Genomic DNA, 15,381 nt, shown 5'->3' on the forward strand with positions numbered 1-15,381 from the left:
AATTCATATATTATTTTCATTTATTAAATGCCCCAGGGCTTTTGTATTATCATAAACTACTTTTTTTTACATTTTATCAATTAACTTACAGTTCCTCGTGAATATTAAAATTGGAAATCTGAAAATGTTGTAGATTCTGCTACAATTTCACAATTGATCAATTTCTGAAACTTGATAGCCGTTGTTGGTTATAATTTGGACATTCATATATAACACATGTTTAACTGTTATTATCACTGCATTCTGAGCATTCGGGAGCACGGTCATGTGGGCTGCTCATTAAGAATCCACGTGTCAGACGAGCATGGCCTTTTCAAAGATTCACAATTACTTGTGTATGTCTCTCTCTTTGGTATGATGACCTCCATTTTCTAATACCTGGGTTTATTTGTTTTAATTAATTATTTTCAGGTTCTTCTTTCCATATATTTTGCCATTTATTTATAATAACTATTTTCATGTGTGTTACATAATCATTATTAGGGATATTTACATTTGATCTTGTCATGTGGACTGCTCCTTTAGCCACTTTATCAGCCTCTTCATTTCCCTTCATCCCTACATGGGCAGGGATCCAACGTATTTCTGTATTTTTTCCATTATTATACAGCTTATGGAGTACTAACTTGTTATTTTTTCATTTGCAATTCTGAATGGCTTCTATGGTGCTTCTAGGTCACTAAAAATCACAAAATTACTACATGAGGTTTCTTTATTTTTATGGCTGATGCTATTGCACAAAACTCAGCTGTAAATACTGAAGAATTATTAGATAGAGAGAACTGATACGTTTTGTCTTGGGATACTGCAGCATTATCCCACTCCATACTGTGATTTAGATCCATCTGTGTATATTGCGTAATGTGGACCTTTTCAGCTTCTATGTTCCAATGTATGTTGTCTATGTCTAAAAAAATCTTCTAGATCTATCAGGGAAAGATGACGAATGATTGTTTATACAGTGCATGCATCTCTTAATCTAAATTTTTTGGTTGGTGAATCATGTCTGAATTCTTAAGGCCCTTTTCACTGTTATTAATTCTCCATGGAGAGAGAGTGGCAGTTCACCACATTCAACTTGTAAAAATGAGTTTGGTGATGATCTATAGGCTCCTAAACATATTCTAAGGGCTTCATTTGTGAACTGGGTCTAATGCTTTCAGCACTGCATCTGATGTTGGGCCATATATTTTGTTTCCATAACCAATGATAGGCAACACTGTTGCTTTATAGAATATAAGGTACGTCTATCGGCTCCCCAAGTGGTGTTTGATAGTTTTTTTAATTAGATTTAATCCTCTTTTACATTTTCATTTCATGTATGTTATGTGGGCTTTCCAATTCAAGTGAGTAACGAACACTGATCCCAAAAATTTTGCTATTTGGCCAATTGGTGTACTAGTAGTTCTCATTTTTAAATATATTTCTTCATCCTTTTTCCACATTTTATTTTTGTAAAACATGACTGCTTAAGTTTTATCTATGGAGAATTCGAAGTCTACAGATGAGGCCCATTCATCTATTTTTATTATGGTTTTATTAATCTTTCACTCTGTATGTTTTATCCGAGATGCTGAAAAATATATGGAAAATCATCCATATACAGGTTACTTTTAATTCCAACAGGTGATTATTAATGATATCATTTATTGCTTAAGTAAACAGTGTGCCACTAAAGATGCTTTTCCCTGTGAGACACCATTTTCAAGTGTTTTTATATAAACATTATCAATTCTCACATGAAAAGTGCAATCTGTCAGAAAGTTTTGGATAAACCCAGGTAAATGTCCACGGGTGCTTTTTTTATTTAACACTTTTAATATTGCATACCTCCATGAAGCATCGCTGAACAGCAGTACCAATATGCAGTAAATGCCCCACTGTCGAATTTCTCAGTTCACAGGTCCATTATTCCTCACACCGTTGGACTGTGGAACAGTCTCCCTGAGGATGTCGTGCAATTGGAACTTCAAAAGCTTAAGCAAAAATGCAATGCATTACAGTAAACCCACCCGTCTTCGCGTTCTCACATGTTCGCGGATTTCTCTATGGAACATGTATACACATTATTCGCGGAAAATTTGCCCATTCGGGTATTTTTCACAGAAATATTCACTAATTACTGTATTTTCATATAATTTTCATGACTAAATGCACTTTTTGTGATAAAACTATTGACATACTTTGGTATAAGCAGTTCTAAGTGTTTTTAGAAGGGTTTTAAGTATTCGCGGATTTTAGCTATTCCCTGGGGGGGTGTGGTATGCATCCCCCGCGAATACGGAGGTTTACTGTACTACCCTAACGCTGTTCTCCTTGCATTTTAATACATTTTTATCTATTTACTATTTCATTATTTTTTCTTTTTAATAGGTGAAAGCTCTTCTTTCTGTATTTCATTTTACCTTCTCTTACCTCCTAATGAGCACCACATTCTTTGGAAGCTTGAATTTCAAGTCAATGACCCCTGTGGGCTTGTTCCATATGAACAGGGTTCATCTTCTAAATAATAATAATATAATAATAATAATAATAATAATAATAATAATAATAATAATAATAATAATAAAAAACTATGCTTCTCGTAAAGACTCCGTCGGGGAGCGAGCCACCTTTCACACTCCTTAAATATTGAGTCTCTTGCACACTTTCCCACAACAGGAAATACACACTGAATGCAGGTCTACCAGTGACATGAACTTATTTAACGGTTTCCAGAACAGTGACGGAATTCGGGCTTCACATCTGTTGTAGCCATCTCAAGAACAAAGGGGGCACACACATGGTACACACACGGTGGACAAAGAACACAGTAAAAACACACTAAGCCCTTTAAAAACACTCAGAATTACACATAATGCTACCATAGGAATAAGCACCGAAAGAAAAAGGCTTCGCAAAATCACAGAATCTCATTTAGTACATGAGGTGAAAATTGCACAAAAAATGCTACCACATTGCGTATCCTGACACAAATAACAATTGTTTGCAAGTGTGGGTGAGAACACAATAGTCATGGTAAGCCAAGAGGTCAGGCAGTACCTGGCCCTACCTGATAGGCTTTTGTTTTATAATCTGTAACAGCCGAAGTGTGAGATGCGCTGGAATACTTCATTTATGAAAGCACAGGTTCATATCCCAATAGGAACAAGCACAAGTAATGAGAATACAAAGAGATAAATAAAACTAGATGGAGAAAGGATTAATATAGTTGAGTTTCAAAATTTAGCAACAAAGAGGTGGAATTTAGTGAAGCCTATCAGGTAGGGCCAGGTACTGCCTGACCTCTCTTGGCTTATCATGGCTATTGTGTTCTCACCCACACTTGCAAACAATTGTTTGCATTATAATACATTACTCTAATAATGTATTGTAATGTACTGCTAGTAATGTACTCTAGTAATTTACTGATATTTGGCCATAAACTGTATGACAATGAAACTACAGGATATTTAAAATGTTTTGCCAATTTGAGAATAAAGCTTTAAGAAGGATATCAGAGTCACATGGGAGGATACAGTAAGAACTGTACCAATAAGGAAATTATGGAAGCTCCATATGTAGAGGAAATAATGATGAGGGGGAGATGGAGATAGTTTGGAAATTCCCTTTGCACTATCCCAGGGAGAACAGTGCATAAGTATCACCTAGGCTTCTCCGGAAACCAAATAAAGAAGACCCAGACTTCCGTGGAAGAGGCTGGAGATGAATGGAGATATGTGGAACTGAAATCACACGACAGACACGAGTAACAAAATTTCACTGAGACTCTCTGCACCACACAGCATTAGGAAGCTATAGTAACGTTAGTTGTTATGTGGCAAATATTAAGAAAGCATATTTTATTTTCAAATAATTAGCCACACTTTTGAATAAGTGTGTTAATAATACTAACATCTTTACTTTGTATATTCATTTTTCAATATGAGATGGCAAAAAAATGACAAAACATAACACTATCACAATCCAATATAGTTGAGAGGGCTGTTTTTTCTTATCCCTTTAAAATCTTCATACCCATATCCAAAGAGGAGCTATGGCAGAACTGTCTAAAACTAATTATCAAGAGATGCCGACATGGGAAATTACTAAAGGAGAGCAACTAGGAAAATATAAATAATATAAGAAAAAAGCTGCTTGACTATAAAAACATTTGCTGTATGCACGTCTAAGTCCATGATGAGACTTGTACCAATCTAAGATATAAAATGTACTTACCTGAATAACACTCATAGGGATATGAGGATAATCAAGTTGGAGACTAGAAATCAAGGCTTCAACATTTTCTGATGTATCATCCTCTCCAGGGGAAGGACGAAATGAAACCACTAATAACCTCACATTTTCCTCTCCTTCCAAACATATACGCTGAAAATCATCTGAAAAATGGAAGATACTAAAAATTAACAATCCTTAGAAATAAACCTTCTATACATATATTAAATATATATATATATATATATATATATATATATATATATATATATATATATATATATATATATATATATATATATATATATATATATATATATTCTATATATATATATATATATAAATTTATATAAATAAATAAATAAAATATATATATATATATGTATATACACACATATATATATATGTATATATGTGTATATATATATATATATATATATATATATATATATATATATATATATATATATATATATATATATATATATATACATATATATATACATACATTATATATATATATATATATATATATATATATATATATATATATATATATATATATATACATATATATATATATATATATATATATATATATATATATATATATATATATATATATATATATATATATATATATACAGGGTGTTTTTGAAATTAGAGCCCCCTCTACAGCATAAACTAAAATTGATATGGACAAAAACAAAAGTAATTCAGAACAGGTATTTATTTAAGTTTCTCTCTGAGTATTTACTATTTTGTGTGGCCTCCATCTGCCTGTACCACAGCCTGTATTCTTGAGAGGTATGATTTCAGCAAATCACAAAAAAGCTGAGACTCAAACTCCATTTCCCTGAGCACTTCGGGCACCTCTCTTCGCAGGTCGTCGAGGCTTGGTATACCATCATAGTTTACTGTGCACACTTCAACACGATCCTTTAAGATACTACCAATGTTTTCACACACATTAAGATCAGGGGAGCTACCTGGAAATTCACTTGATGTCTGAAGAGCCTTGAAACATGGTGCCTTATCATGCAAAAATGTGACTTCTTCAACAGATAACACATTTTCAGGATCTTTGAGGAAAGGAAGTACTCCACCAGTAAGCACAGTTTCTCTGAAGTATTCGCCATTCCATGACTTTCCTTTTTCTTTGATGATCCACATTAACCGTTTAGCTGTGAAACAGAGAAAAATTCCCATACTTTCAGGAAATTTCACAACTTGGCGATAGCACACGTCATCGCTGATATCATCCAACTTTGCAACCCAAATGATGTCACTGTTATGATTTGGCTTCCTGACTGTGTAAATGAAGAGTTCATCTGATGCAGCAACATGGAGAAAGTCAGCTTCATCCCCATCTTTAAGAAATGAACCACAAAACCATGCACGGTCTTCTCTCTGTTTCTGAGTGATGTTGGGCTTGCTGATAACATGAAATGGCTTGATACCAGATTTTTTCAACTCACAATATACTGTACAGCACTATAACTTCTCTTCTTTTCCCATTTTGTTTCTAGTTCAAGTGCAAATTTACATAAAGACTTTCTTGGTCTACCCACTGCCACAGCTATGATGTCTTTTGACTCCTGAGAAAGGACTTCAGGCCTTCCAAGATTCTCACTCTTTTCGCGATGACAGTCATAAGGATTTTTGTTCCAGTTTCTTTTAACAAAGGATTCATCTCTTTTAATGTCTTTAGCTATTCAGAAACTGAAAATGAAGGATGTGCCAGCATCCCTGGCCTCTCTGAAGGTTATAGCCCAGATTCGGTCAATCCATCTGATTTCCTCCAGTCGTTAGCCATGGCTGTATCTAACCGTCACTCAGTCTGAAAATACAAGAAATGTAAAATGAAAAATAGCTTAATAGAATCTTAAAATAATGTACTTGGAGATAGGCTACAGCAGAAAACTTCATAACTTTCCATTTGTTCTGTGGGGGCTCTCGGTATATATATATATATCAAAATATATATATATATATATATATATATATATATATATATATATATATATATATATATATATATATATATATATATATATATATATATCTATATAATATATATATATATATATATATATATATATATATATATATATATATATATATATATATATATATATATATATATATCTTATATATTATATATTATATATTATATATTATATATATATATATATATATATATATATATATATATATATATATATATATATATATATATATATATATATATATATATATGAGGCCCCTATATATATATACATGGGCCGGTTGCCTTACCCTGGCGGTTGCCTTAAAATGAGCTTGAACAGGAGGATCTTTGCAGTTAGCCGTACACGCGCGGGAGGATGCTATGAGTTGCTGAGAGGCCCCCCTCCCTCCCACTGTCCACACCAGATGCCAGACTTGAATCCAGTTCTACAGTCATCCTCGAACGGACCGTGCATGTGATTAGTGTTCAGTGCCACGCGTGTGATTGCCCCTCGTCATTCTTCGCCAGTGACCCACGTCCCCTAAGGTAAAGTATGAGTAAAGACCTTTCAGTCACGACAGTTTGCCATTAGAAGTGTTTATTGAGTGCCAGTATTACTCTTTATCCTTAGTGCCATTTTATCCAGTGCTTTGTGCTCCAGTGTAAAGTGTTAATTCATTCCTCGAGTCCTTGGTAGTGCAGCCTCGAGTCATTGTACTTGTTATATTTTCCTTTACTGGCGTGTAATGTTTAACTCTTTCTTGCAGAGGGACAAATTTGCTGTGGACTCATCTTGGACTGTGCCTTGCCACCATTCAACACTCCAGTAGGAAGGTCTTCAGGCTTTGCACACATCCTAATAATTCATTTAACCATTTTCTTTTGATTCTTTTCTTGTAAATATACTTACTTAATTTAACCAAAGTGTTTACATAACATTCCCCCATGAAGTAGAGCCTAAGCTCATGTGAATCATCCCCTTTTTCTTTTCTTTTTTATGATTTCCCTTTATGATCTCCAAGACCAAATAAATAAAGTTCCATTGCCGTCCTGTAAAAGTATTCTACAAATCTAGAAATCCAGGATGACTGTAGGGGGCAATGATGTAAATTGGGATCGATATATTCCACAGGTGCAGCATAACATCAATTCTGTGGTTAGTGATACCATTGGAATGTCTCCCAATGAAGTGCCGTTTGGCTGCCCAGTGCAGGGCACATTTGATTTATTACCTATTCCATCAGTTGATGATACAGTGAAATCACTAGTCTCTACTGCTAAAGAGAGATATATGTGTCTTGCTAAGAATCTTGAAGTGAAAACTCAGGATACTGTTGATAGGAGCAATGCAAAGCCGGGTAGAGTTAAAGTTGCTGTGGGAGTTGGGTTTTTGTGAAAATAAATGTTAGGAATCAATTGAACTGTAACCTAGGTCCTAAATTTGAGGGTCCTTTTCGGGTTGTAGAAGTAAAGATGGGAAATAGATTTATGGTTCAGGATGAAAATACATGAGTGTCTCGGTTGACACATATATCTAAAATTAAAAATACATATTAATGGGAATTGGGAATCTTATGGGTTAATTCCTGTGATGTACAGTTGTTTCTGATTCTTTTCTCTCTCTCTCTCTCTTTGTTTTGTTTTTTAATGGGTTTTAAAGGGGTGTGAATTGTGGTTTTTTTTAACTGGGGAGGACATCGGTCCGTAGAGTTATACAAATCTTTAATTGTCCGAGTTCAGTTTTTTGTTTTTGTGTGTTGCAATACTTAGTTAAATTAGGTGCAAAATACCATAGGGTTTTATAGATATATGGTTTTTTTTCTTTCTTGTTTCGAGATCTGGTAACTTATAGGTTTCTCTCTCTCTCTCTCTTATTTTTTTTTTTAAGATGCTGAAGTTTCGTCTGCTCGTGTCTTTGGGGGTCATGGCATGGACTAATTCCGTAGTGAGATTAGGCCCAGGTGTTATTATAGAAAAAGACTACGATGTGTGGTTGTTGTCTGACGCAGTGTCTTTGAGTATAGAGTTTGAGGATATACTGTAGGTTTGGCAAGGATTGAGCTTGAAGCATCCCAGAATACAGTTCAGTTGCTTAGGAATTTTTCAGGTGAGATGAATGTCGGACGGAATCTGTCTGATCCGTTACGGGGTTGGCTACCAAACTTAATGCTACAGCTGTTAGGTTCAGGACAGGAAAAAGAAGACTTTGACATGGCTTCCAAATTTAGGTTCTTCGACTTCTCAGGTCTCTTCTAGAAGGAGTAAAAGGGCTGCGCCATTGGTAATTGGAGCTGTTATGATCATACGATCGATTGCTAGTATGTCAACTGCTAATTTGGTGAGAATTGAACAGGTATCAGCAGAATTAACTAGCCAGGGTAAAACTTTGATGACTTTATGAGATAGTAATGAGAAATTACAGGAGGGTTTTGAGACATTAAGGACATCTTTAAATGGGTTATTGGTCACAGTCGATAGGATGGGGGAGACTTAGATGTTACAATAGTTTTGTCTTCTTGTCAAACTACCTTGTTGAATATTGAGAAAGAAGCGGAATCCATGTCACTGAAAATTCAAACACAGGTTAAGGCAGAGGTTGCTGCTTCTAAGGAGCAAATTTTTGGAGATATTCTTCCTCTCGAGTCTTTAGAATCGACTTTAATGAATGCAGCATATCTATACAGTTCTCAAGTAATTTTTACTGGGGAGAATTTGTATCGCTATTACCTGTATATCTTGAAAGTTAGCATATCTGATAGGGGGTTGCTTGTGGAAATTCCAGTTAGTAACTTGAAATCTTTTCTTAGTTTTATCATACGACCTTTTCTTAGTGGTTTTAATGGTTCAGTAATAGTATGGGATAGTGAGGAGACTATGTACCTTTCAACCCTCGGCTGTCAACTGTAAGTCAGGATGTGTTTTAGTTCATGACAGATATATTTGCGACAGTAGTATCTTTACGCTCATAAACGCTGACTGGTTAGGATGTGAGAAGTTAGTACATAACCAGACGCCACCTGACCATGACTTTCAAACGTTCCAACATGATTACAAGGTGGCCTCTACAAAGACTCTCAATGCAGTGTTCTGTGAGGTTTCCATCTGGTGTCATAATTCATCGGATACGTTTCTTCTACGAGGATCCTATATCTTTGATGTGGCTTGTAGACTGGTCACGCCGAGGTTTCAAGTTCTGGGCAAGAGTGTCTTCAACTCTACTACTCATATCTTCATGCAGCATCTTCATGGGGACCATCAAGTTGCTTCGGTGCCACCTTTAAGGGAAGTGATCACCACAATTCCACCACTTCCTCCAGTGCCGGAAGACGAACTTTTCCCTATCCCAAATCAATTCCTCCTCATTGCTATTTTATCGGTGATTGTTGTCATACCCTGCATGAAGTGGGGTACGTATTGTGCACAAAAACAGTGTGTGAGTAAACCCTCACAGGAAGATCAGCCTGTCGGGGGTGTGGCTGTCCGTTTGGTGTACAAATCTGGAAATTAATAATTGCTATTTCTAGCGCAGGGGGCAGCACTTCCTTGGGTGGCCAAGCATCTGAAAAGCCTATAGGTCACAAGTATGTTATGAATTACAATACACAGTGAATGTTTAATTAACAAGTGGGGAGGAAAACTCTCCCAAAATCTTGGAGAGAATGTTTAGCTATCATCTACCACATTTCCGAATTAGGTAAAATTGTGGAGTCAGGTTTCTCAAGACGTGGGAACAGGTCACATGACTTCGTAGGTGCATTCGCTGGAAATGTCCAGGTTCAGGTGGGAAACGTGTGTACGTGAGTTTCTTTAGGGTGGGGTCGCAGGGTGTGAAGGGAATAGATATGGGGAAAGAATCATTGGAAAAACAACATTGAACACTACTAGAAGTCTTCAAGTGAAGACCTTGTGGTTCAAGATTTATTATTCAAGACTGTGAACATTGCTGTTTGAAGGTAGGAACCACATTCAATTTCCCAAACTGTACATTGTTTTTCTCCATTTCTATAATGTCTTTTTTTCAAGCATTTATTGTTAATGTATATTTTATGAGAAACATGGGAGGAATTCCCATATCTTTATTTTTATGCTTTCTGAGTTAATAAGGAATCCATTTGACTTCAGATGTTTCGCTGAGAAAGAGGTTGAAGATGTACTCGTTGGAGATGTACTGGACTTTGACTTATTTTGACCTATTGCAAGTTACAGTGTAAGAACTATAATGTGAATAATCTTTTGGGAACTTTAATATTCCATTTTATTCCATCTCTTATTTCTTGCAATCCAGTTATGTTAGATTTCGTCAAATAAATTATATTGGGTAAAGCTTGTTTCGCTGTAGACCTGAGAGAGAGAGAGAGAGAGAGAGAGAGAGAGAGAGAGAGAGAGAGAGAGAGAGAGAGAGAGAGAGAGAGAGAGAATGCAGAATGAGTGAGTACTGAGATGAACTACCAGCAGCCTTTGTTTGGCCACTACCAATGCTACCAATAGATGGGACGACTCGACTTTGTAGTAACAGGTGAGCAGTGAAATTACCTCTCAACTGGGCTACATATATACATATATATTTATTTTATACAGATTTATATATGATATGTGTGCATGTGTGTGTGTGTGTATGTATATGTATGTGTATATATATATATATATATATATATATATATATATATATATATATATATATATATATATATATATATATACATATACAAGCGGTCATATCCCTCAGCTTTCGGCAGCACGAAAATGGTAAAAGTTCATATTTTTGTAATGTATTTTGTATTTCTATTTTTGCAAATAAATCAAATGTAATAACAAATGATGGCTTATAACGCATGTCTGCATAGGGCCTTTTAATTTCAGCAGGACATTGAGGGAAAAAATAAAAATCGTGCAAGCCGGAAAATCGTCGAAAATCGTCAAAAATCATTTAGAAAACCAATAGATTGCAACACATTTATTTTACTTTTAATGCTCTGGGTGCAGTATTGTTATAAATCCATTATATATTATAAGCGCAATAAACTGCATTATTATTGAGTTTTACATCATTAAAAAACCTTCAAATTATGATTATTCTGTCGTTTTGGGGCCATATGTTTTCTTGTTATCCGTAAAGCTCGGATAATCGCAATAGGTGGCAGCACACGTCTGACGTTTATATCTATAAATGTGGAATCCGATCCACAGACGCGGCGATAATATACATGCGTAATAACAAGCGTGAGATATTGATTATAATACTAGCAGTAATTTCGGTGATGGTAAGTGTGATAATGATGAATATATTAAACTTTGTTTTTAAAAGGTTATTAGGATAACACCGAATTTTACGCATCTCGTGGCGTTAAAACCTCCTTGGGGTTTTTAGGCCATTTTTTTTTAAAAAATGGTCAAATACGTATGTATTTAATTCAAACCTATAAATAAACCGTCGATTAAACCGGATAAGGGACTGCCTGTATATATATATATATAAATATAGTAATAAATAAAGATTAAAAATCCATGAAAGCAAGAGAAACAATGGAGTGCTGTCTTTATATATTCATCCCATTCCAAATTTTTGTTATTCAGTTATACATACATACAGTACATACATACATTTATATATATACATATATAATGACCCAATTTTCGGTCATCTATAGGTTCTACCAGTACAAATAAAATGCGTAAGATACACGTGTATTTTCCTTAATAGTTACACAGGGTCCTGTTGCTAATATTACGTTACTTAATTATGCAATTACAGTCGGAAGGTACTCAAGAGAAACAATCGGAGGCATCCCATTCAAATTTTCGTTATTCAGAACCATCACTGTCTTTCAGACGAGCTTGTTAGCCCATCGATCGCTAAACCCCTACTGATCTTTACTTTTCAAACTGAACTTGCTTAGGTCATAGACCTCAGCTGATTGGCCTCTTATAATTGAAAAGAACCAATAAGGGTCTTCGATGTATGGCACTCATTTGAATTACCCACGCCAAACCCCAACGATCATATGGCGTTCGACGACTCAACAGTATCTACCTGTTCCTTACACTCTGATCACAAGGACGTACAATCAACAAGTAGATTTTCTGTTATGTCTCACACATGAATTTCTATATAATCAGTTCACCACTCCTCCCTCAAAGTTCTGCATCTCACAGGACCACAACACTATTTTTTTTATTTAGTTTCTCTGCTATTTGTGTGCTGCCATTTGAGTACCTTACCTCCTGACATTTGGTACTAGTAATTCATGCAAAAACAAAAAATAAAACTTAGGAAGCCAGGGTCAAATGGCACGGTTACAATTGGCAATTACAGTGTTATGAATTCCACGCATCACATTGCATGGGAATTACAGTGTTATGAATTCCACGCATCACATTGCTATGATTTTTATTTATTTATTTACTTCTTTTTATAAAATTGAAAAAAAAAAGAATTGTATAGGATCATTGGGACAATGATCCCATACATTAACAAACAACTTTCTTAGAATTTAGATTGCAATAATCTGCAGTTCAAATAATCAAAACAGATTACTGTTAATCATCAAGACAAAATAATTTTGTAAAAATCACAGAAATTGAATATAAAGAATAAATGATATCAAACAGACATGAATAAAATCAACTTCAAAAGATGGAAATAAAAGATCATGGAATGCAAGTACATAGACACGTTTGTGATGTTTTATTTTCACAACAGCACGATGAGTATTTGTAACGTTCGTCTGTATGCACATTGGGTGCACTACTAATGATCTCCAGACATGCTTGCACGTCATTTTAACTCTCCTCCCCCAGATAACCAGGCAGTCCTGGGAAAGGGGGTACTGGCTTATTCAGGTGCCACATCAAGACATCTTCTTTGACGGGATGCATGTGTGATATGTGGTACTCGTCTTGGACATCAGTTTTGATATGTTGGATCACCGCGGTATCGTTTTAAATTTCTTTCACACGATATGGTACTAAATAGGCGGACTCGAGTTTATGTTTTCTCGGTTGCAGCCTTTTCAGATATATTCTGTCCCCTATTTGTATCTTAGATGCTTGCGTGCGGAATCGCTGATCATATTTCATCTGATACTTTTCATTGGCCCTCAAAAAAAGTGTCTGCATTGTCTGAAACACTCTTCAGGTCAGGTTACAGAACATCACCCGGTATTGTTCGACACTATATAGTGGTAAAGTTCTATGGTCCATGATCACAGTATATGGCAATGAAGGGTCCTGTCCATGCACTAAAAAATATGTGGTATCTCTTATGGAGCTGTTATACGCTGTATTAACCCTTTAACGCCGAAGCCCTATTTACAAAAACGTCTCCCGTATGCCGGCGGCGTTCGGTGAGTTAGCGCCGAAGTGGAAAAAAAGTTTTTTTCAAAAAATCACAGCACGCTTAGTTTTTAAGATTAAGAGTTCATTTTTGGCTCATTTTTTTGTCATTGCCTGAAGTTTAGTAAGCAACCATCAGAAATGAAAAAAAATATCATTATCATATATAAATATTGGAATATATGACAGCAAAAAAAAAAAACTCGTATATAATTGTATACAAATCGCGCTATAAGCAAAATCGTTAAAGCTAATGAGTTAATTTTTTTTAGTTGTATTGTACACTAAATTGCGATGATTTTGGTACATAACAAATTTTAAAACGATCAAAGCAACACAGAGAAAATATTATCACAAAATGATGCATGAATTCGTAACGTGCGGACGTATAAAAATTTTTTTCAAAAATTCACCATAAATCGAAATATTGTGCTAGAGACTTTCTGTTTGTTGAAAAATGAAGCTAATTGATTGAATATTACTAGACTGTAAGTGTTTTAGCTTACAATTGCAGTTTTCAACCATTTCGGTCAAGTTAAAGTTGACCGAAAGTCGAATTTTTTCTATTTATCTTGATTTATATGGAAATATTTCAAAACTGATAAAAGCTACAACCATGAGTTATTTTTTGTTGTATTCTAAATGAAATTGCACACATTTTCATATATAAAACTTTATGTAACGACTAATATAAAGCGGTGCAAATATTACGACAACGAGACGAAAGAATTTCTGAGATGTTCGCCGAGTTTCAGCGAGACATAAGGAAAATGTTTTTAAAAAATTCACCATAAATCGAAATATTGTGCTAGAGACTTCCAATTTTTTAAAAAGTTAAACGATTGAATATTACTAGAATGTAAGAGTTTTAGCTTACAATTGCGTATTTTGACCATTTCGGTCTAGTTAAAGTTGACTGAAGGTTGAAATTTTGGCAGTTATCGTGATTTATGTGAAAATATTTCAAAACTGATAAAAGCTACAACCATGAGCTATTTTCTGTTGTATTCTACATGAAATTGTGCACATTTTCATATATAAAAGTTTTTGTAACGACTAATGTAAAACGATGCAAACATTACGACAACATGACGAAAAGAATTTTTGAGATGTTGGCCAAGTTACATGCGCATGAGCGTAAGGAAAAATTTTTTTTTTCAGAAATTCACCATAAATCGAAATATTGTGCTAGAGACTTCCAGTTTGTTGCAAAATGAAGGTACATGATTGAGTATTTACTAGAATGTAAGAGTTTTAGCTTACAATTGCGTTTTTTGACCATTTCGGTTGAGTTAAAGTTGATCGAAGCTTGAAATTTTGGCAGTTATCGTGATTTATATGAAAATATTTCAACACTGATAAAAGCTACAACCATGAGTTATTTTCTCTTGTATTCTACATGAAATTGCGCACATTTCCATATATAAAACTTTATGTAACGACTAATATAAAACAGTGCAAACATTACGACAACGTGTGAAAAGAATTTCTGGCTGGACGTAAGGAAAAAGTTTTTTCAAAAATTCACCATATATCGAAATATTGTGCTAGAGACTTCCAATTGGTTGCAAAATGAAGGTAAATGATTGAATATTAGTAGACCGTAAGAGTTTTAGCTTAAAATAGCGTTTTTTTACCATTTCGGTCGAGTCAAAGTTGACCAAAGGTTGAAATTTTGGCAGTTATCGTGGTTTATATGAAAATATTTCCAAACTGATAAAAGCTACAACCATGGGTTGTATTTTGCTGTATTGTACATGAAATTGCGCACATTTTCATATATAAAACTTTATGTAACGGCTAATATAGAACAGTGCAAAAATTACGACAAAATGACGAAAGAA

At 34.6% G+C, this 15,381-nt stretch overlaps 1 protein-coding gene across 1 annotated transcript in view; it reads right to left on the minus strand.

Moving 5' to 3' along the window:
• Chsy (Chondroitin sulfate synthase) overlaps nt 1-15,381 on the minus strand; it is a 344,497-nt gene that overhangs the window by 22,079 nt on the left and 307,037 nt on the right. The window contains 1 exon segment of the mRNA XM_067122136.1: nt 4,219-4,379. Coding sequence (XP_066978237.1) covers nt 4,219-4,379 — 161 coding nt within the window.

Source organism: Macrobrachium rosenbergii, chromosome 2 (assembly GCF_040412425.1).
Source record: "Macrobrachium rosenbergii isolate ZJJX-2024 chromosome 2, ASM4041242v1, whole genome shotgun sequence".
Lineage (NCBI taxonomy): Eukaryota > Metazoa > Arthropoda > Malacostraca > Decapoda > Palaemonidae > Macrobrachium > Macrobrachium rosenbergii.